Genomic DNA, 22791 nt, shown 5'->3' on the forward strand with positions numbered 1-22791 from the left:
TTATCTCTGACTGTAGCATTTGCATCTCATTTCCTTTGAACTCCCATCTTGCTATTGTCTCCCGCCAACTAAGATGTTACTTCATTCATCTATTGGAGTGAAGTTTATTTCATAATAAATGTGTTGGTCTTCAAGGTGTCACAATACCCTGTTGATTGATGTGCTGCAAGAGACTAACATGACTACCTCTCTGGAAATCCATACCTACCAGCAATGGTAAATTATACAGATTTGCCTTTAACTGGTTTATTTATGAGAGGAATAAATGTAGCGCTCATAGCAGCTTTTTCCTTTTTTGTTTTATATATTTATTTGAATTTCAAAAATAAAGAAAGAAAAGATAGAAAAAGAAAAGAAAGAAAAAGAATAAACTTACATCAAAAGACCATACATATTCCACATATCGAGATTACTCTGAATCTCCTGATTTCCCCCCATCCATGTGTCCTCTTAATTCTATTTCAACTGCATATCAATACTACTCCAATTTTTCATCTTCCTAAGTTATCTATACTTTCTGTTACATTACAGGTGTATTTAGAATCCTGCTAATGTTTTGACCTGTTTGCAATAATTTTGTAAATACATTATAAACATTTCCCATTCTTTTTTAAATTTATTGTCTTCTTGGTTCCTGAGCTTCCCAGTTAATTTTGCCATTTCAGCATAGTCCATCAACTTGATTTGCCATTCTTCTTTGGTTGGCTTTTTTCCAGACACAGAATGATGGGGACATTTGAATACTATATTCAGTTCTGGTCCCCTCACTTCAAAAACGATATGGTAGAGTTGAGAAAGGTTCAGGAAAGGGCAAAGGGATGCAGCTCCCCTAGGAAGATTATAAAATGGTGCATGGCACAGAGAAAGAGGATGGAGGTAAGTGTTTATTTGAAGCACTTGCATACCCCAAGGACCTCCTCTCTCCATAGGAAGCTACCCCAGACCCTGAGAGCATCATCTGAGGTCCTCGTTCATGTGCTTCCTCCATGAGCGGTCCAGAGAAAAGCAACATGAGAAAGGACCTTTTCTGCAGTGGCTCCCCTTTTGTTGAATGCTCTTCCCAGAGGGGTTCACCTGGCTCCTTCATTAAACACCTTTAGGCACCAGACACAAGCATTACTCTTTAACCAGGCCTTTGGCTGATTGGCATCTTATACCCCTTTTAAATGTGTTTATAGGAGAAGGGTTATTGGTTTGTGCTTTTTCATTCTTGTTTCTATCATGCATTTTGTGCTTTTATCTTGTATTTTTATGTTGTGAACTGCCCTGAGATCTGCGGGTGAAGGGGGTATATAAATTTAATAAATAATAATTGTGCAAAATTCAACAGCCAGCACTGGAGATTTTATACACCAACATGCAGTGCCGGATTTACGTATAAGCTAAACAAGCTCTAGTTTGGGGCCCCACTCTCTTGCCCCCCCCCAATTAATATACTATTAATATACTACTTAATTGTATTTCAGTCCAACAATTACTTTGATAAAACACATATTTTGTTATGTGCAAATGGCTTTAGATACCTATTAGGTCCATAAATTACCATACAGCATATAAAGGTAAAGGTAAAGGTACCCCTGCCCTTAAGGGCAAGTCGTGTCCAACTCTGGGGTTGCGTGCTCATCTCGCTCTAGAGGCCGTGAGCCGGCGCCGTCCGAAGACACTTCCGGGTCATGTGGCCAGCGTGACGAAGCTGCAGCTGGCGAGCCAGCACCAGCGCCGCACATGGAAACGCCGTTTACCTTCCCGCTAGGTAAGCGGTCCCTATTTATCTACTTGCACTTAGGGGTGCTTCGAACTGCTAGGTGGGCAGGAGCTGGGACCGAACACTCCGCCACCGGGATTCGAACCGCCGACCTTACATCAGCAAGTCCTAGGCAGTGGCGTAGCGTGGGGGGTGCAGGGGGGGCCGGCCGCACCGGGCGCAACATCTGGGGGGGGCGCTCGCAGCTCTCTGCCCCCTGCTAAAATCCACGGGTTAGGGGGCGCAAATTACTTGCTTTGCCCCGGGCGCTGACAACCCACGCTACGCCACTGGTCCTAGGCACTGAGGTTTTACCCACAGTGCCACCCGCATCCCATCCCAATATACAGCAAATATTCAACACAAAAAACAGGGATAATTTGTTGTTGACAAAGGACAGCTGGACATATAAAGGCCCCATGACCTTCAGCAGCTTAGGGTCTCATCAAACCTAAACCCGGCCCTGCCAACACGGCACTATATAGAAATCTATACATCGCACGAGCCGCGGCGCCTGCCTCCTGAAGGACAGACCGCGGCTACACTTTTCCTTCCCTAAAACACTACATTTCCCATGAGGCAGCCGCTCCGGCTTACGGATTTAATAGGGGGCCCTTCGCCCTATGCATGCTGGGTACCGTAGTTCCTCCGACGGGGCGAGGCAGCCGCCCCGCCCTCTCTCACATGACGGCCAGGAGAATGCGGAAAAGTCGCGGCAGCTAAGAAGCCGCGGCAAGAGGCGCGCTAGTTGCAGGATGAGGATCGCATGAAGAGCTTAAGCCTCTTTCTATGCAAACGGCAATGCGAACGCCTCCCCTGCAAAGACACGGCGTGTTCAGATTTGGTTTCCTCCCCAGCGAGCGCCCGGCTGCTGCTGACAGTGTGTTTTGCTTTCGCTACTCGTCGGGTGGAGAACTCCTCTTTGGGATCCGCTTGGTGCGTTTTAAACGCGTAAGGTAGGGCTGGTGAGTATTCTCCTGGGTGCAAATAATTGGAAACACTGCTTGCTGCCTCCCTGCGTTCAGCGAGAGCTGGACCTGCAGGAGGAAGCGGACAATTAAACGTAAAAGTTGCATACTGACCCCCCAACCCCGTGGCGCTCGGTGGCTTCGCAAGATCCCTGTTTGCTTACTCCAGATGGAAAACCGAGAAGCGCTAAGCACTGGATCGCCTGCCTGGGCTTTGGAGGCTGCTTTTGAATGCACAGATTTTTTTTTTCGCTCTCTAGGGAAAAGAGAGGAGTCCTTGCCTCCCACGTGGCTGCTGTCCCTTCCCAAGAATTGAGGAAACGGCGACGTGCGCTCCCTTGAGTTTACTTGGCTGTTCCAAACCATGGGCCATCACGACCATATGTTCAAAGTGCTGATTATTGGGGATGCCACAGTTGGGAAGACATCACTGGTCCAGCGGTATGCCAACGATAGTTTCAACAAACACTACAAGTCGACGGTGGGAGGTGAGTCGTTTTGGATTTCTACCCCACCCCCAGCCCGCCGCCCCTGGAAAAACAACAAGCTTATTTGCAATAGATGATGAGCTCTAATAACAGATTGAATAGCCCAGTTCTAGTGCTATAAAAGCGTTGTCTATTGCAAATATCTGCCTTTTGATTGCATTCCATCTGATGAAAAGCTCTGTGGAACTCAAAAGCTGTCATACTCTTAAGTGGCAGGGGGTTAGTTCAATTAAAAGTGTTGCTCTCTTGTATTTTATTTTTGTTCCTGTTTCTTCGGATGTTGCATTTCTCACTTCCTCCTTTGGTGTTTCATTTGTGTTTGCACCTCTGTTGAAATAAAACCAGGTCCCTCCCACCCCCTCATACTGGGTAGCAAAACGCCTTTGAGATGTCCTGGTTTAAATATGTCCATAGTTACTCATAGCCATGCATGTATTTATTCATTTAATTTCTATACCACTTTATATAATTTTTTAAAATGTCAAAGCAGTTCACAATCTACATTAAAACATCAAATCCAAAATAAAACATTACTGAAGAAATTAAAATGGTTCGTGGTGGGGCAGCGGCAGTGGAAGCTCAGACTCAATCACCTGGGTCTGTACGAAGAGATAGCCAAGATGATCTTGTAGTTGCTAGTTCTTAAATAATTGCAATCTATCATTCAACATTCAAGCTTTTTTGTTCCATAGGAGAAACTATACTGTGAAACACTGGTTCTCTGCATAAGGACTAGCCTGGCTTCAAGTGTGTGTGTGTGTGTGTGTGTGTGTGTGTGTGTGTGTAAGACTTACTATTTTTACCAGCATTTCACCAGTATGGTGCTTTGGAAGTTATGGCTCCTTCTGTTTTAATTTCAGAGCTGAAGACAAGTGTGTGGAAGCAGCTACACTCTTCCCACTATACTTGTTGGATTGGTGGTGGCATTTTTTTTAAGTGCATCCTCTTGAAATATCTTCAGATTCTATTTGTGGAAATATTGAATTGTAGAGTTGGAAGGTGCCCCAATATCCTCTTGCAATGCTGGAATCTCAACTAGATCATACATTGCAGATAGCCATCCAACCTCTGCTTAAAAACCAGGACGGTGGGGCTGAGTGAATTTCTCAGGATTGTGATGTAAAAAGCCAAAGAAAGATATCCATTCTCCTTTGGCTTCAATATGAAAGTCTTCTGAACTGCTTGTGTTTCTGTGTTAGATTGAGAGCCAGTTTCTAGAAAGAGAGGCCATTTTTTGGAGTGGCAGGGTGAATATTAGGATTGGACTTCCTTCAGCTATACCTGCTGAGAATCCCTCTTCACCGCCATTATTAAAGGTGCAAGAGCCCTTTTTCAAGGAGCCACCCTTTTCTAAATCAGAATCCCTACCCAGCCATTATACTCATTTTGTGATTTTGGGATAGTTAGCAGCTCTTAGCCTAATCTGCCTCAGAGGGTTCTTGCTTACAAGGGAGGGAGTCGTCTATTCCGCCTCAAGTTCCTTGGAGGAAGGATGGAATGGAAAGGTAATATGTTTTTAGCTCTCATGAATCATATGACTTGCATCAAAGAATTCCATAGATCAATTATCAAATCGTTAAGAGAAATTCCATCATATTTTAGGCTAGAGGAAATACTCTAACCTTGTGTTTTTGGAAAAGGGCATTGCTTGCAAAGAATGGGCAGAGCAATTTTATACATCATTGGAGCTATCACCCATCTGTTGCTGTCCTGACTCATAGCAGCCTGGGCTTAATGTGTGTGTATGACTCTTTTGTCTTTTTTTAAATTATTATTCCTGGTAGATCTTGGTTTCAGATCTTGCCCCTGAAGGCAGGTATTAACTGGCTGATGTAGTTGATGGGTCTGATAGACCTCTTGGGAGAATGAAGGGGCTTTGGATCCATCAGATCCAAGGTGACCACTAACACTGGCCTGGATCACCCTGTTTTGGGGCTTACAAACAGCAGAAACACTGTCAGTGATAGATCTACCGCCTGGGGAAAACTCTACTGATGAAGATGTGCTCCACCCCATCCACTCCAGCCAGCAGATCTACTGGTCAGGATTGCTTTGGTAGTCTCTCATTGTTTCCAACAGCAGTTTTTAATCTTGGGAACTCACAGCTGCTTTCAATTAAATTGAATCATGGCTGCTTATCTAGTCCTTGCTTTAACCCTTTGTGAAATCTCTTCCCTTCTGATTCTAAATGCCCCAAAGCAAGCACCTTCTGAAGAGTCCTGTTCTGCAAGGCATGGGCTTGCTGTAACCCATGTTGCTTAATTTGCAATGATCTGTAGAAGACGCAAAAAGTGGTCTATTGTGAAATCTAGATTTGATTGTTTATATTGGTAGCTACTGGTTAACATGATTTTTTTTTCAATGAAGGGGAATGCTTTAAATTACTGGAAGCAGTAATGCCTTTAAAAACTATAAAAAATGTGGGAAGGTGGTCCATGAAGCAGGGCCACCCAGGGAAAACTTAGAGCGATCTTGAATTCCTTCTTAAGAGTAACTCTGAAATTGTGGCAGAAATGGGCAAAACACTGCCACTACCCTTTTTTGTGCCACCCAAGTTTTGATCATCTGGGTAAAGTGCAGCAAGTGAGAGAGCAAGGGTCTCCATCAAATAAATGATATATATATATAGCTGGTCAACCTTTAGGTGGAGCTCAACATTGAGCTGAGCAATGTACTGTTTCATTGGCTACAAATAATGCAGGTGTTCTGTAAAGCTTTATAAAGAATGGGGACTATTCCTAAGGATCTCACCTGGTGCATTAACGAAAAGCCTAACCTGAAAGGGGTCATGTTAGCGTATTGGACTCTCTTGTCCTGTCTGAGACCTATTGGTCATTGATCAGATTGTGCAAAGTCTGGGAGGGAGATCTTGGGTATGACATTGTGGGAAATACATGGATTGCTGTGTGGTTGAGATTGCCTTTGAACAGTGTTTGAAATTCCCCAGGTGTGTTTTGCTACTGGTCCAGGTCCAGTTGCAACTACGTAAAGATTTCTGGGCGTTGGGTTGGCAATCACAGTTTAAAAACCTCTGCCTTAGTCCATAGTTAATACCTGTTCCATTTCCCCTGTGTGTGTTTCTCCTTCTTGCATACTGGGACAGGTGAATTGTTGTAAGAGGAAGCTACAGTCAGGCAATATAGTTGAGATCACAGAATCATAGAACTGTAGTGTTGAACGTGTCATCTATGTACCCCCCTGGTGCATACACATACTGTTGTGGCGACCATAACCATAACCTAGGTTTAAGGCGCTGTTTGGCTGCCTAGCTTATATATCTGAATTTCTAACACTGCTTTTGAAATCTATCCTTGCGAGACTGAGGGAAACCATGCTGAAATTGATTTATCACTGGTACACGATGCTGCAGAAACTAGGTCACATGGCTAGGACTCTAAGTAGGTTGTGTTGGAGAGGATGCAATCGATTTGGCACAAAGTTCAACATGTGGTGGGCGTGCCCTGTGGTCCAACTGAGGTGGGTGTTCCAGGAAATCACAGCCATTGTTAATTAGAAGTTTCATCATGACCCTGGCCTTGCCCTCCTTCCAGTATTTCCAGAGGCTATGTGAGGGTTGCTCGATAAAGACTGAATTTGTTATTTGCTGGCAGCCGCTGCTTAGAGATCACACACCACTGGAAAGGATCGTCACAGTTTTCGATACAAGGCTGGTGGTCCAAGGTGTGCACATAGCAGAAACAGTGATGCAGAGACATTGAGTCAGCAGGTGTGCCTTCTGTTTCAACTTTTAAACACCTGCTGAAAACTTTCCTATTCCATCAAGGCAGGTAGTTAAGAATGCACAGTTTTCTGCATTTTCGTTGCAAACCACTTTGATATTTTTATGTAAGAGTGGTAATAGTATTTAAATATAAGTAAATGAGGGGTGAGAGCAAGAGAGAGATGCATTTGCAGACAGTTGAGCCATGTTCACGCCGCACATTAAAAATACCATGATGCCTCTTTGAACAGTCGTGGCTTCCCCCAAATATTTCATTTGTCATTTGTTAACAATGCTGACAATTGTTAGGAGACCCCGAGACCCCTATTCACAGAGCTACAGTTTCCGCAGGTTCAGATTGCTCTGAAGATTTCAGCCAGGGGTCAGCAACCGTTTTACCGGCCAACGAGCTGCCCTTGAACTGAGCCGCCCACTCGGCGAGCCCCCCGCGCACTGCGCCAAACTGGCACAGCGCAGGGACTCACAGCGCAACGCCGGAAATCATGTCTGTGCACACGCAGACACTGGAAATCACTTCTGTGCAGGCGCAATTTCCGGCGCTGCGGGCATGCGCAGGCGCAATTTCCGGCATCACGCTGTGCCAGTCTGGCCAACGGACAATCTCCATGGGAGTGATCTAGCCCATGGCCAGTAAACCTTGCCGACCCCTGATTTGTGTGTGAATGTGGCCTTGGGATCCCTTTTTGCATTATATAGCTGGTCAGAGAGGGGCTGTGCAGTCATCAGTCTCTCAGAACAACTTCTGGTTGGACATATTGTTGACATCTTGGGAGACAGTGGAAGAGTGAGCCTTTGGGAGTAAAGCCCAACCATTGGAGAGTCACAGCGCCTGCTGTGAGTGTAAAGACCGATATGGTAGAGACGTGTTTTATTGCAGGCAGGACATATTACTAAGTCACCTTCTCTCCTGAGTTGCTTCTGGTGTCTGTAAAGCAGTTGGTGTTATTAGCGTGTAAAGTATTGCCTCTGTCCATTTGTCTTTCATGCAGTGGTACCTCTGGTTAAGTACTTAATTCGTTCCGGAGGTCCGTTCTTAACTTGAAACTGTTCTTAACCTGAGGTACCACTTTAGCTAATGGGGCCTGCTGCGTCGCCGGAGCACGATTTCTGTTCTCATCCTGAGGCAAAGTTCTTAACCTGAGGTACTATTTCTGGGTTAGCGGAGTCTGTAACTTGAAGCGTATGTAACCTGAGGTACCACAGTATTGGTGAAAGCTGTGTTATTGTTTTAGTTATGTGTTTTGGGGGTTTTTTAATGAAAAAAATGAGTAATACATTGTGCACTGCACTGTTGTATGTCCGGAAAAAAGTTTTGAAAATGAACAGCAATCATTAAAAAAGGAGGAGAGGGAGCTTGCCTCTGGGAGTCAAGGAAGGGAAAGGTAGAAGGAACAAGCATCTGCTTCAATTGTCTACTTAATCCTGGGGTCAGTTGATGTTGGTTGTGCCAACATCCTTAGAGTCTGCAGCATATAGAAGATGCCCTGGGTATGGAACAGATTTGTCTTTAAAAGCTGTGTTTGATGCTACTGAAAGCTTCACAGGGACTGTGGCTGAATAGTTCACAAGCTATAGAAAGACACCAAATCTCTGGCTAAACAGCCTCCCGGTGTGATAGAATTTCAGTATATGGGTAAGTGCAGCTTCCCCACTATTTCCTATTACCTTTTAACTCCCTGTTGGAAAATCACAAATGAATAAGTAGGTCAGAGGTCATTAAAGTGCAGTCCAAACCCCACTGAGAAACTGATGTACAAAGGCCCCAGTTTTATGCCTGCAAAGGATTCGTTTACACCCCACTTTGATCAGTTGCAGTAGAGACGGGGGGGGGGGGAGCTTTGCCATCTTTTTCTTCTCTGCAGCCTGCCTTTTTTAGAAAAGAAAAGAAAGAGATTCACAACTTGCAGTGTGTTTCAGATCCACTGAACTGGATAATAGCTGTGGTCTAATTTAGTTTTGTTCCTGTTGTGCTCTGTGGGGAGGGGAAGTATCATTCTCAGGGGTCCTAACACACTTGCTGGAATGCAATTTTATTTTTTATTATTTGGTCTGTGAGTGGGAAACAGCCACAGTAGTCTTTGATTCAGGCTATGTGGCTGAGTGATGGAAAATAAACCTGTTAATGTTGCAAGTAGTCCTTTAACAGAATTCTGTTTCTACCAGCTGCCTAATTTTAAAAGAACACGTTGGATGTTTCTCTTTAGTTCTGTTTAGAATATGTTTATAAAAGAGTCCTTTTGATATTTTTCTTTAGTTCCGCTTAAGTCTATAAGATCATTAGTCAAAGAACTGAACCAAACTAGGGCAAGATTAGCTGGGCAGGCCGCCTTAGTTTAAACTATCCCCTTTATATAAGGGTGACCCGAATCAAACTGATCTGATTATCTTTGGCTGCTCTTTCTGTTGGGGGTTAAGGCTTCACAGAATATGCTCCTTAAACACACTTCACTGAAGTGCAGGGTAGAGGATCCAGTGAGGAGGAGAATGGGGAGAAGTTGGACAAGGAGTCATTTGCAATAGATTCATCTTTATAGGAGGCAGAGGGAGGAAAGTTCCACTTACAAGTTTACAACTTATTTTAGTTTAACATTATGGCTGTTTGCCAACACCGCTATTAGAGGCTCAGATCCATCAAATATGTATTTTGTTGGTAGATTTTATATTCTGCTTTTCAGCTAGAGTCCTCAAACTTCTCCGTGTGTGTGTGTTTATATAATATTATAATACGTAGATATTAATGAACTTGCAGCTCATCCTGAGAACATACTATTGACTTGTCACAAGAGTGCTCACCTGACTTATTTTTTCTCTTGCAAACTAAATGCCCTTTCTTGCTTAATTGAAGCGTGCAGGCCACACATTCTTTGCCTGGGGTTGGGTTTCCATTATGGGATATTGTATGTTCTTGGCAGTCAAGGCATGGTGTATTGAGTCAACAAAAATGTGTTGTGATTCCTAGGCAGTGCCAGTGCTTTTTTCTGGGGATATGCAGGGGTACACATACCCCTAAACATTTTGTGAATCTAAGTTCGGCCTCATTGAGGGGCAGTATTTCAATATGAGTAGGAAAATGAGAATACCCCTAAACATTTTTTTTAAAGAAAGAAAAAAGCACTAGACAGTGGTATCTTTGTTTTGCAAGTGCAGCGTAGATTGTGATTGCACAAGTGTCGAGGGCACCTATTGGCTGTAATAAGTGACAACCACCAAGGAGAACAACAGTTCCTCCTACTCTGTTCAGGCGTAGCATGTGTACAGGTCTAGACACATCTGGATTTTGTATTGAATAGAAAATGTGCAGAAAAGAACAGCCAAAATGATCAGGGGGCTAGAGCAACTCCCTTGTGAGCAAAGGCTTTAACTTTTGGAGTTGTAGGATTTCAGTGTAACTGTGACTGTGTAGGAGCATGACCACCCAACAGCAAAAAGTCGCAGCAAAGACAACACTTAATTCTAACTCAGGCTTAAAAGGTAAAGGTAGCCCTGACCATTAGGTCCAGTCGTGGCCGACTCAGGGGTTGCAGAGCTCATCTCACTTTAAAGGTCGAGGAGCCGGCGTTTGTCCGCAGACAGTTTTTCCGGGTCATGTGGCCAGCATGACTAAGCCGCTTCTAGCGAACCAGAGCAGCACACGGAAATGCCGTTTACCTTCCCACTGGAGCGGTACCTATTTATCTACTTGCACTTTGACATGTTTTCGAACTGCTAGGTTGGCATGGAGCAGGGACCGAGAAACGGGAGCTCACCCCGTTGTGGGGATTTGAACCACCGACCTTCTGATTGGCAAGCCCTAGGCTCTGTGATTTAGACCACAGCACCACCCGCGCTTAATTTCATGCAAAAAATGATGTGTGTGTCCCCCCCCCCCGGAAATGTAAACATATTAAATTACCATGCTAATGCAAATAGAATCCATCATTACTATATCCCTAGTCCTTTGGTGGGGAGGAGAAGGTAGTATTGTGGTTGAGAAAGTATGGGTTGCATCAGTCTTGCAATATGCTAACATTGGGGAGAAGGGGTTGAGACAGAGGCTGCATTCACACAGCAGTTTATTCTGGTTTCCTGACATCGCCCTACCTGTTACTTTCCGCATTATATTTGAATTTTCGCACAACGTAAAAGCCACTTTCAGAAATATAGTGGAGTATAGCACAAATGTAGGGGTCATTTCAGTGTTATTTGCTTCCAGAAAAAATCTGTTTGCAAATAACATGGAAACGAAAGCAGAGCCAGCTCTATTCTATATTTTGGTGAATTTCTGGAAGTTGCTTTTACATTGTGTGAAAGATCAAATGTAATGCAAAAATTGACAGTTAGGGAAATACTGGGAAACTGGAATAAAGTGCTGTGTGAATGCAATCAGAGTAGTGCACCCTGCAGCGTAGTAGGCATTTTGCAGAAATACTGTATGTGTGTGTGTATGGAATGTTAAGACTGTAGTAGCTGTGGTGGGGCATTGGTGATTAATTGCTCTCCTGCTCAAAGGGGAAAATGTTGCTTCTGGTATAAACACTTAAATGGGTGTATTTGGGTGACTGTTTGATTAGTGCTAATAACATTGCTGTACTTATTAACATCAAATCCCTTCATACACACACACAGCCATCTGAAATACCATGCCTGGGCTTGCACTGAATGTAGAATTGCCAGCCTAAAATATATTTGTATTTAAGACATTTTTTATACTTCACAGTTATTTGCATTTCTAAGCAGTGGTCCATTGATGACCAGTAACATATCTGGGTTATGACTCGTGAAACCTAAGTTCTTTGAAAGGTTTAGACTTGGCTTTGGGGGGAAGAGCAGGGGCAGAAATTCAACAGCTTAAACCGTTTCTTGTTGTAAACAGGTGAGATGGTGGACTCAAAATAAATCAGGGAAGGGCATATGCAGTGATAATATTGACAGGCAGAAAGTCAGCAGATGAAGTTTTCTCATAACTATCTCCAGCAAACCTAAGAGCCCTTTTTGAGTTCCACTGAGCTGAAGAGGTTGATTGTTTTGACAGCTGTCTCCATCTTGTCGTTGCCACAGTGAGACTGAGGCCTTGGCAGGATGGACAGACCTGACAAATGCACAATTTATTGGGGAAATTCAGGAATCCCTTCAATTTAATTAGTCTCTTGGGTGGAAAAGCTTTTCAAGTCCTCCAACCCTTCAGGGAAGGACTTCTACCATCAACCCAAAGGTCACAGGGAAATAGGGTTATTACAACTCACACCCACAGATTTAACGTATGCCCTGCCATATGTCTTGGGTCAATGATGTTTCCCCCCCCCCAAAAAAAAAAAATCTTGAAACTTTTACATAAAGGTGGGTCAGTATTGTTTTGAAATAGCTCCACGGATATCATGGCAGCCATGAATATTGAGTCCTTTGAAACAGCCATCCTGGGCTTCTCCAACACCACCAGTTTGTGCAGAGAGGATCCGAAGTCAGCAGTACACCAGAGGGTTTCTTGTTTTGTGTCTCTGGCCAAGCGTCAGTTACAAGCTTATGTTGATGCTGGGTCACATCAGTTCTCCCCTTGTTCATCCCCCCCAGGTCTGAGTAATACCTACCGGTTTCACTCCCTCATCCACAATTAAATTTAAGGAAGCATTGCAGCTCAATGATAGAGCATCTGTGTTGCATGCAAAAGTATCCCAGCATCTCCAGATAGGGCTTGGAAATATTTCCTGTCTGAGAGCCTCTGACAGTCAGTGTAGACAAATGAGCTAAAAGGACCCAATGGTCTGACTCAATATAAGGCATCGTCCTAAGTTCCTAAACTGTGAATGGTTGCTGATTTGCAGTGGACCCTCTGCCATTCAGAAGCACCACTACCAGGTGGGAGAGCTGCTTGGTAGAGCATCTTGCTCAGGGGTCACTAACCTAAGGCCCATGGGCCAGAAGCAGCCCGTGGAGGTTGTTTGACTGGCCCATGAGCTGCTCCCCAACCAAGGTGCTTGCTCATGCGCTGCGCTAAACCAGCACAGTGCAGCGACTTGCTTCCGCGGTGCTGAAAATCGCAGACACGCACAGAGGGATCTCTGCGGGACCAATCTGGCCCAGGCAAGATAAACCTGATCTTGCTGGTTGGGAAAAGTACCTGAAGAGGAGAGAGTTCTCAGCTATCTACCTCCTCTTTGCCTTACCTTAGGGAAGCTTTTAATATCTGATGAGTTATTGTATTTATTGTTTTGTTGGAAGCCACCCAGAGTGGCTGGGGAAACCCAGCAGATGGGTGGGGTATAAATAATAAATTACTATTATTATTTATTTTTGCCTGACATGTCTGCCCAAGACTGTACTGTACCATGATAATGATGATGATCCAGAGTGATTGAGAGCCAACCAGTGTGGTGTAGTGGTTAGAGTGCTGGACTTGGACCTGGGAGAGGAGGGTTCGAATCCACACTCAGCCATGAAGCTCACTGGGAGACCTTGGGCGGGTCAATCACTCTCAGCCTAACCTGCTTCATGGGGTTGTTGTAGGGATTAAATGACGGGGAGGACTATGTATACCATTTTGGGCTCCTTGGAGAAAAGGTAGGACATAAATATGCAATCGATAAATGATTATTATTAAATTTATTCCTACCCTTCACTAACAGGTTCCGGGGGTGGGCTGCAGCCATTAAAAATTCAAAATTAAAAGCAGTTAAAACATTTCACAGGAACAGGGTGGTGCTGCACATATCAACATGGTATACTGATGGGAGTTTAAAAAAAAGACTTACTGAGAAATATGTAAGACTTCTATCTCAAGGGGAAATTATTATATACTTACTGTTGCTGTTAGTTATCATATTTCCGGTGGAAATAATTCTGGATCCATAAACATAGAAGCAGTCATCCAGGATTTGGGATGTATTACTTGTGTGAGCATGCATATAATGTGTGCACACACTTCTGTTTCAGAGTTGTCTGGGATAGCAACAGATGGCCACAGGAATCTGGAGAAGCGGTTGGCTTGTCACATGGTTGTAGACTTCTCTCCGTGTGGTTAAAGCTGTATGGGGGAATGGGGTGGAATTTTAAAGTGACATCTACATGGTTGTCTGTTTCCACCACTTCTCTGTGATTTACTGGAGCATAAACATATGCTTTGAGGTCAGCAGTACTCAAGAAATGCTATAGCTTGGGCTTAACATCTGCTGGAAGGAAGAACGTGAATAGTATCAAGGCAGTAGTGTAGAAGCAACTGCTGTGTTGCACAGCAGCCTAATTCAAGTGTAGTGCTTTAATATCCGTTATAAGAACATAAAAAGAGACTGTTGGATCTAGTCCAGGCATAGGCAAACTCCACTGGTCCCGTTAGCTAGGGATGATGGGAATTGTAGTCCGAAACATCTGGAGGGCCGGAGTTTGCCTATGCCTGATCTAGTCCATGTATTCCAGCATCCTGTTCTCACACTGACCTACCAGATCCCTGTGGGAAACCTGCAAGCAGGACCCAAGCACAAGAGAACGCCGCTCTCCTGGTGTTTCCAGCATGGAGGCAGAGCTTAGCCATCATGAGAACCTTGCCCTCCATTCATTTGTTTAATCCTCTTTTAAGGCCCCTCAGGCCTGAAGCAGAAGTACTCATAAGCGGAGCATACTACACAGTGATTTTATTCAACCCCTAACTGGTTTTATCTTTTTCTTTCTTTCCATGGTTGTCCAGTGGATTTTGCTCTGAAGGTGGTACAATGGTCAGAGTCTGAGACAGTGAGGCTGCAGCTGTGGGATATTGCAGGTAAGCTTTGAAGAGTCACTTGTTGGTTTGTGGTGGATAAGAGTCCCCCTCCTCCAGATTTGTTTGTCTTTTTCTATCGATCAAAGATAGTTCCAAAGTGATAGACAATTCCCACACACAGTAGCAGTCTAATTTTCATCCATGTGTTATTGTGTTTCACCTCTTTAGCGATGCAGTTTGTGCAATTTCCTGTGTAAGTCTGGAAATGGCAATTTTGGGGGAACGCCTTGAAAATGGTGCTGATGGATGGATATTGCAATTAACGGTGACTAAGAGGCATGTGTATTTGTTTGCTTTGTCATTCTACTGCCAAAGAGACAGCCCATTTAAAAAGTGGCTTGCCTCTTCAGCAATTGAAGCAGCTGCCATAAAATTAGGAAGCAAAGCTCAGCAATGTGTAGGGTTTGTTACTTTACCTACCAGTGTGATTTCTCAGTAGGGATAACGGATATAAAAAAAGAGTGGGTTTGGCACAGGCAGCTTCAGTGGGGGGGGGGGGGGACACAAGCGACTTTCTGAAGCAGAAAACTCAAAGCAACAACATTTCTTCTTTGGTGCAGTACAGAAATTGGTGAACTCCAAACTGTGGATTAACTTGGATGTAGGGAATCATCGGCGAATCCTGGTAGTTCTTGCAGGTTTCTTTTGGTCCCCTTTATCTCAGGGCCGGATTTAGGTTTGATGAGGCCCTAAGCTACTGAAAGTAATGGGGCCCTTTATATGTCCAGCTGTCCTTTGTCAACAACAAATTGTCGCTGTTTTTTATGTTGAATATATGCTATATGGTAATTTATGGACCTAATAGGTATCTAAAGCCATTTGCATGTAACCAATAGGAGCCTACACAACACAAAAAACTGTTGCTGTATGTAGGTTTTATTTTATTTGTTTTTTATCTTATATTTTAGAAATGCACATCCAGTTTTTTTCCTTTACATTTTTTGGGGGGCCCCGAGAGAGTGGGGCCCTAAGCTATAGCTTGCTTAGCTTATACATAAATCCGGCACTGTTTCATCTTCCTATCTATTGGGGCCTTAAATCTTTAGGGTGGGGTAGGTAGCCTGTGACCCTCCAGAGGTTGTTGGATTACAAATCCCATCAGCCTCAGCCAGCATGGCCTATGGTTGGGAATAATGGAGGCTGTAGTTCAGCCACATCTGTAGGACCATGGTTTGACCATCCTGTGAACCAGTCATCCCACTTTGTCAAGTTTTCCATTGTCCTTGATGTTGGATCAAGCAAATGTGGAGGAGGAAGCTGCCTAGGAATGAATCTGAGGTAATGCTAAAACTCCTTCGTCACCTAAACCCTCCCCAGGTCAGGAACGCTTCACGTCTATGACTCGGCTGTATTACAAAGAAGCATCGGCCTGTGTGATCATGTTTGATGTCACCAGTATTGGCACATTCACCAGCTGCCAGAAATGGAAGTATGATTTGGACAGCAAACTGAAGCTGCCGGATGGAAGCCCTGTTCCTTGTCTGCTGCTGGCTAATAAAGTGAGTGGCCGTAGACTGAGTGTTTCCAGCTGTTTTTCTTTCTTTTTAAAAAGGCGATATGCTCTCTGAAACTCCCCTAAAGCGCTGGGAGATAAGAGCCGTGCATGTGTGCTGTCCTCATGCTATCAGTGAACACTGGCAGCAGCTGAGAATTAGGGTATTAGGGTTGGGGCCTAAAAAGAAGGGGGCATGGAACAGAGCTTGGAGAATGTGTATCCTCACTGGCCTCTGACCCAGTTCCATCTCCCCACAGTTTTTAAAAGGGAGGGTGGGGAAGGTATTGAGGGCTACAGAGCTAAAAGTGTGCAGGAGAAAGATCCCTTTCTCCCCCTACTTTCTTTCACCCCCCCTCCCCATCTAAAATTGTCCCTGATATCACTAAGGAAGTGAGGAAATTCCCAAGTGGGCATCTTTCATGACCCCGAAAAAAACATATTTGAAACATCTGCTTAGGATATAAAATATCTGCACATTTATCAAGCTCTGTTCTGAATTTGAGGATTTGGTTTTGAACAGTAATAAGAAATTTTTCAGTGGCAGAAGACGCACAGATTTTTCATCATTTTACCCTACTAATTCAAACTGTGGCAGCACAAATAGTTATAGCATTGCCTTATAATCTGCTGGGTAGATCTGGCTGTGTGCAGATTTGTGGCAGAGGCAGAAAACTAATTGTACACCTCTTCCTGACTGTTCTAAAAGATGAACTTGTACTTTCCTAAATACTCTTTTCCAGTGTGACCTTTATCCATGGGCTGTGACCAGAGAAGAAATTGATCGGTTCAGTAAGGAGAATGGCTTTACCGGATGGGTTGAAACCTCTGTCAAGGAAAACAAGAATGTAAATGAGTCGATGAGGTAGGCAAATTGAATTTTTGAATGTTTTTTCCAGAGGTAATTATCCCCTAAGTACGGGCCTATGGATAACATATGACAAAAGAGGTGAGGTCTTTAAAAAGAGAATTCCAACTTCACTCAGTTCCAAAATATTCAGTCATGCTTTCATTATGATGCAGTGTGGCAGCTAGGTTTGGAGTGAGACGGGCTGCGCCACAGGTATTTAAGTGATTTGCAGTGATACGGCTACCATTTTGGCTTGTAGGCCAGGGTCTGGGATGCAATGCGGTATAGAGATTTGGTCTCAGGTGATTAGGTCAGTAGATGGAACAAGCTTGTACCCTCTGTAGGTAAGGCACCACAGCCTTGCTTATTTTTTAAGTTGTTTTGGGTCCATGATGGTTTTCATTCCTCAGCAAGCCCACCTCTTGCTAGAGAAACAACTTCATTGCAAACAATCTCTGTCAACAAGGTAATGTTTTCTCAGAGGTAAATGCAGAACCCCACAGTCACATTATGTTGGGTTTGAACAGAAGGGGTCCCCAACAGAGAGTCCTCCCCTGTGATTTGGTTCCTGGAATGCTGGGGAATGTGTGTCGTCTGTTCTTTCTTTCTAACCTAATCCTGCTTCTTCCTAGAGTCCTTATTGAGAAGATGATGATGATGTTGTTGACGTCGTCAGGTGACACGGACATTACTCTTTCAGGCCGTGGAGACTACATCAATCTACATCAAGCTGCCGCCGCGCCCAATTGGGGGTGCTGCTAGTTGCACCTCCCTAGGCTTCTGCATCTGATCAGAAGTCGAGAGCGCCTTTGAAACTTAATACCGTCTTTTCTTAAGAAGTAGTACTGAACTGCCTCATGGCATTGCTGTAAGCAGCAATAGAAGACCAAGGCATCCCAGCAAGGTTGATGGAAGCCACAGTCTTGCCTGCTTATGGGCCACTGGGGTACACTTCTGCCATTCTATATTCCTCGTTGCAAGTTGGGCTAACTTGGAGGAGATTGTTCTGCTCGCTGCAGCCTTTTGTACTTGTGGGAAAGTCTCCACCACCGTTGATTGAAGATTACACAGCAGGAAGAATGGCCACAAGGAGCTCTGAAAGCAAAGCCCTGGGTAACCTGGCTGTGTCTAACCAGCGTACGTGCTAAATCTTGCACTTTGAAGCAGACTGCCTTTAATGTATCCTCTGTGGAAACATGCTGTGATTCTCCCCCCCCCCTTGTGACACAGCTGCACAACTCTCTCTTACCACGGCCCTTCTTGAGGTGCCATATTTGCCAGGATAAGCCTATTGCTGCTTTTGTGTGTGTGTTTTCTGAGAATGGCTGCATTTAAGCTGAAGGAAAAAAACACAAGGGACTCTGGCCTTTTTTGTCCCTTCTTTTATGTGGGAGATACAATTGTCAGGTCCTTTTCCTGTGACTATTTCATTAGTGAGCCCAGCAATGAATTGAGGTAAAAGCTGTAAACTGCTTTGCATTGATGCACCTTATTAGAGCAGTAGCAATGTTTTTATGTTTTTATAGCCCTTTCCCTGGTAGGATCTCATTTGCCTCTTTCATATTCTGATAAATTACTTCCTCTCAGAGGCCGTAATATGTGGCTGTAGATAGCCATCATGCAATGCTATCTTGAAAGCGCGTCCATGGGTTTTAGTGAACCGAGGGGGTAAACGCAGAATAGGGAACACAGCAGGACAGAAGGCAAGAATTAAATCTCTTCTGTACCTTTTTGCTACCAGTCATTTCCTGCCCTTTTAATATAAAGGGGATAGACTTTGTTTTTGCAGAAAATACAAAATTGTAATTTACCAGTTTTTAAAAATTCATAATTCAGGAAGGTTAACTTTTCAAACTGGTGAGTTGTATTAGGGTGCTTAAATTTCTTAATATGTTTTTTAAAAATTAAACAGCCGAGGAGATGCATGTGTAATGGGTAAAAGATCCTGTGGATGAATAATGTGTCCATATTCAACCAAACTCTGAAATTTCCTGGATGATTGGGTAAAAGCAAATCTATTCAGGCCAAAAAAGAAAGATCTATTAAAGCCTTGCAATGTTTGAATCTTTGCCTGATAACATTACAGTTCTTTCAAACTGTCTGTCCGAATACTGTAATGGGCACAACTTCTGGATAAGATATAAAATATATATTCAGACCATTTTCTCAGTTATGTAGACAAGACGGCACATTATCCATTGGACTCATTCTTGTTATAGGGTATTACAGGTTATGTATTTTGTAAATAAAGATTATTAAACAGTTGCTGCTAAAAAAGATAACGAGCAGTGGATGGGGAAGTGGAATCTCTCTAGATATCGTTCAAGATGGTAATAACTTTATTTTTAATGTTTTTAAATGATAGTGAAGGACATCGGCAAGTTTCTTTGCACTTTTTCTGAAAACTGCAGGTAGAAGTACTAACCACAGAGAAATTCAAGCTAAATGCTTTTAAAGGGGATACTCTATAGACCACTAACGTGGTGCCCTCCAGAAGATTTGGACTACAATTCCCAACAATTGGAACTGATGGGACTTGTAGTCGAAAACATCTAGATGGCACCATGTTATTGAAGAGGGATTTATAGAAAAACAATGTTAGATAACTTGGTTGTGGTTCGGTATATTCAAATATCACATTGTACTCTTTGAAATGGGAGCACAACAAAACTAGCCTCAGATTGCTTCTGTGCAATTGGAAGTACAAATTACAAAGATTTGAGGTCTTTAAAACTTCTGCCTGCACTAATTAAGTAAGTGGTAGGAGAAGAACCTAAGGGCTTTCTAGAAATAGTTCCTTTTCCACATGATGGTGAAAGTCTATATGATAGTCATACACCTGAACTACAGCACTAGCCCTTCCACTTTGTACCATTTTTGAAAAGCTGTATATAAAGCAGAATTTGACATCTGCCTGGCAGAAATTACTGCTGGGTTATTGGCACACAGATCCATTGGACATGAGCTGTTTCAAGCAACATCTCTGACAGCCGTGATCTATAGGAGAGAGTTTTCGTATATCTCCCTTTGCCGAATGTACTTGTGCACTGACTTACAACTGCTGTTTGATTGTCTTAAGTTAATATATCTGGAGAGATCTATGCAACAACGGTGGGTGTGCTATGGTATTGGGAGGCAGTTGCAGTCAATAAGCCTGCCCTCCAACCACAGTTGGATCCCAACAGCCCCAGCCTTCATGGCCAATGGTCAAGGATGATGGGCATAGAGCACTAAGTTAGGTGGAGTTGTAGGACCCCCCCCATCTGTGTGAACCCATGTATAGCATTGTATAGGTAGACACTTGAGAATATATGCACATTATCTTTTCCACATCCAGTTCTATTTTTGTGCCTTTTGAATAGCTGATGAGAAAATTTAAAATCTCTCAAGCCACTATCTCATGGAGCTACTACTGTATATTCTTGACTTGCAAACATATAAAGGTAGCTAGGGAAACAGCTGACTTTCCAAAGGGCTGTCTTTAGAGGACCAACTGGAATGCAAGGTATATTCCACTAGAACTTTCCACTATATTCCACTAGAACTTTCACGTTTGAAAGAGTGCTTTGCAAAACAAGAAATGTCTCAGTGTTTAAATCCTGTGTGTGTTGGTCCTAAGTGCTGTGCAAAACTCTTTCTGCCAAGACGTAATGGACATGTTACCTCGCTTGAAGTGCTTATTTTATGTAAGCTTTTAAAATAAAAACAGAGTGGTATGTTTTGTTTTTTACAACTCATGCTATACTGATTACTTCTGATCTAAAACTTTTATGCCATTTTTTTTCTGGTTGGACGTAAACTGAAAGCAATTTGCTGGAGAGAGGCTCAAATGGGAGCTGCTGTTTCCTTTTAGGGGAGGGGGGATGCATTTCTCCTTGGAGATTCCTAAACCTTCCACTTAACATACAAGAAAAGCTGTCTTTGTAGCCTTAAGCAAGGTTGCTCACGAAACTGTTTTCAGGTTTGTAAATTCATTGTGCTTTATTTATGGCTCCGTCCCCTCCCTCTCTCCATCAGATTGCAGTTCTTTGATTGCAAGCCATTAGATTCTATAAATGGTTGTCTTCATCCAGATGGTATTCTAGGGCTACCTATAGGCCAGAAGAAATTCCTCTACCCCTCCCCGAAATTAAAGTATGATGTACGATTTCGTATAATTAAATCCTTATTCTGCTTTGTAGCAGTATTGCCTATGTGTAGTGCACAATTCCTGCCACTTCCCCAGACAGTACAAAATCACACTCAATTAAGCATGGGTACTGTAGAGACTAGATGTGCTGAATTAAGATTCCCATCCCCACTGGTTTGCACCAAGCAGTGCCTTAGTAATACGGTTTGATATCTGGGGGCATGTCCACATGAGAGGCTTAATCCATGTTTTGTTGGCTCACATTTTTCCAAGCCATTTATATGACCTCAAACTGATGTTCTCAGGCTGCTGAAAAGCCACCTTTGGGGTTGGTTTGTTTTTGAAAGCACAGTGTCGGTGGGTTTAAGTCTTCTTAGTGTTACTTTTCCATTTCTTTTTAAAATGCATGGTTTTGAAATGTACAGAGTTGTATCTGCTGAGTGAGCCTATCGCCATGCATCTGAACCTCAGTGCTGCTACATTTCCAGTTTCTGCCATTCTAACAGTGTATTTTTAATCTCATAGTTTGCTAAAACCATTTTAAAAACACATATTTGCACAAGAATGCATAAAAGAAAATGCATTTTAGCAAAAATAGACATGTTTTTAATCACCCCTTTACCAGTCAGCACTATTTTAGCACAGTAGTTTTTACCCTACCCCCCAATATTTTAGTTGGAGCTAAATATTTTTAACCTACTTCTTGAAAAAGTTATTAAAGTTATCATGCAATATAAAAGCACTTTAAAATAATAAATTGAACAATTCCCTAAAAACAAGAGTATAAATAAAAGGGGTTTTTTTAATGAGAAAATTATATGCTCTTACTTGTGCCTTCCTTACCTATGTGACTGTCACATTTACTTGTCTGGATGTTACACTGCATCATGTATGCACAACAAAACTCCCATTCTTCCCTGCCCCAGGGAAATTGAAATGTTACAACTGTGTGGAGCATTCACGGAGAAAGTGTATGGACCACCTTCCATTAATTTGAACAATGGTCATTGAAAACTCACCTCAAACAGCTGGTGTTTTTCTCAGAATCTCACATATTTTTAAATACACATTTGAATTGCATTGTTTTGTATGTTTAACAGTATTTGTTCTTATGTCAAAAGGACAAATGAGGTTTTAGTTGTGCTGTTCAATAACCAATGCAGTGTTGGAAAAACTAAAAATAAATCTGAAATCAGCCTGACTTTGCTTGTTCACATCTATTGGTTTCTCAGTTTATGCAGTTGTGGGATGGAACTGGGTCTGTCATCCAGACTTCTTTGCTTATTGGGATTGACTAGAAGTGAATCCAGGTCCCTGCTTTTATCCATTTTGTGTCTCAAGCTTTTTATGGTGACATAAGTTGCTAGAACTGGTAAATTTCCAGTTCCAAATATTTCCAAATGATGAATTCTGAAGGACTGTGAAACCTGTCTGGTTAAATCATCAGGTCTTTTGGACTGGGTGCTTTTTAAAGCTTTGTGGTTGTGGAAGAATTTGGGAAGGAGGTATGGCAGCTAGCAGCTACTGTATAGGTAAAGTAAGGGGTTTTCTATAATGTTGGTTAAAATAGCAGGTGAATTGCTTCCTGTTTTCCCCAAATATATTGCACAAACTTTGGAGGAGATTTAGGTGGGAGAGCTACTCACAGTTGG

The 22791-nt window shown here is 43.0% G+C and overlaps 1 protein-coding gene across 5 annotated transcripts; it reads left to right on the plus strand.

Moving 5' to 3' along the window:
• Positions 1-2411: 2411 nt before the first annotated feature.
• RAB29 (RAB29, member RAS oncogene family) lies at positions 2412-22324 on the plus strand. 5 transcript variants are annotated; one of them, XR_014527709.1, is made up of 7 exons: positions 2412-2700; positions 2973-3200; positions 14597-14668; positions 15986-16167; positions 16904-17025; positions 17643-21266; positions 21508-22324. XR_014527709.1 is itself a non-coding variant. In XM_083510011.1 (6 exons), exons 2-6 carry the CDS (start codon positions 3077-3079, stop codon positions 17770-17772), a joined length of 630 nt encoding a protein of 209 aa, XP_083366137.1. In that variant the 5' UTR covers positions 2412-2700; positions 2973-3076; the 3' UTR covers positions 17773-22324. The 5 variants fall into 5 exon arrangements, 3 of the variants coding, with proteins under 3 accessions (XP_083366137.1, XP_083366138.1, XP_083366139.1); XR_014527710.1 differs by having other exon boundaries at positions 2414-2709; XM_083510011.1 differs by having other exon boundaries at positions 17643-22324.
• Positions 22325-22791: the final 467 nt, after the last annotated feature.

Source organism: Podarcis liolepis, assembly GCF_965112155.1.
Source record: "Podarcis liolepis genome assembly, chromosome: 6".
NCBI classification, from domain to species: domain Eukaryota; kingdom Metazoa; phylum Chordata; class Lepidosauria; order Squamata; family Lacertidae; genus Podarcis; species Podarcis liolepis.

Excerpts from the sequence above, each read along its gene's own strand:
- RAB29 (XM_083510011.1), top strand. The coding sequence starts at position 3,077 with ATGGGCCATCACGACCATATGTTCAAAGTGCTGATTATTGGGGATGCC. Across the intron at positions 14,669-15,985 it reads GCAGCTGTGGGATATTGCAG|GTCAGGAACGCTTCACGTCT; the intron begins GTAAGCTTTGAA and ends AACCCTCCCCAG. Across the intron at positions 17,026-17,642 it reads AATGTAAATGAGTCGATGAG|AGTCCTTATTGAGAAGATGA; the intron begins GTAGGCAAATTG and ends GCTTCTTCCTAG.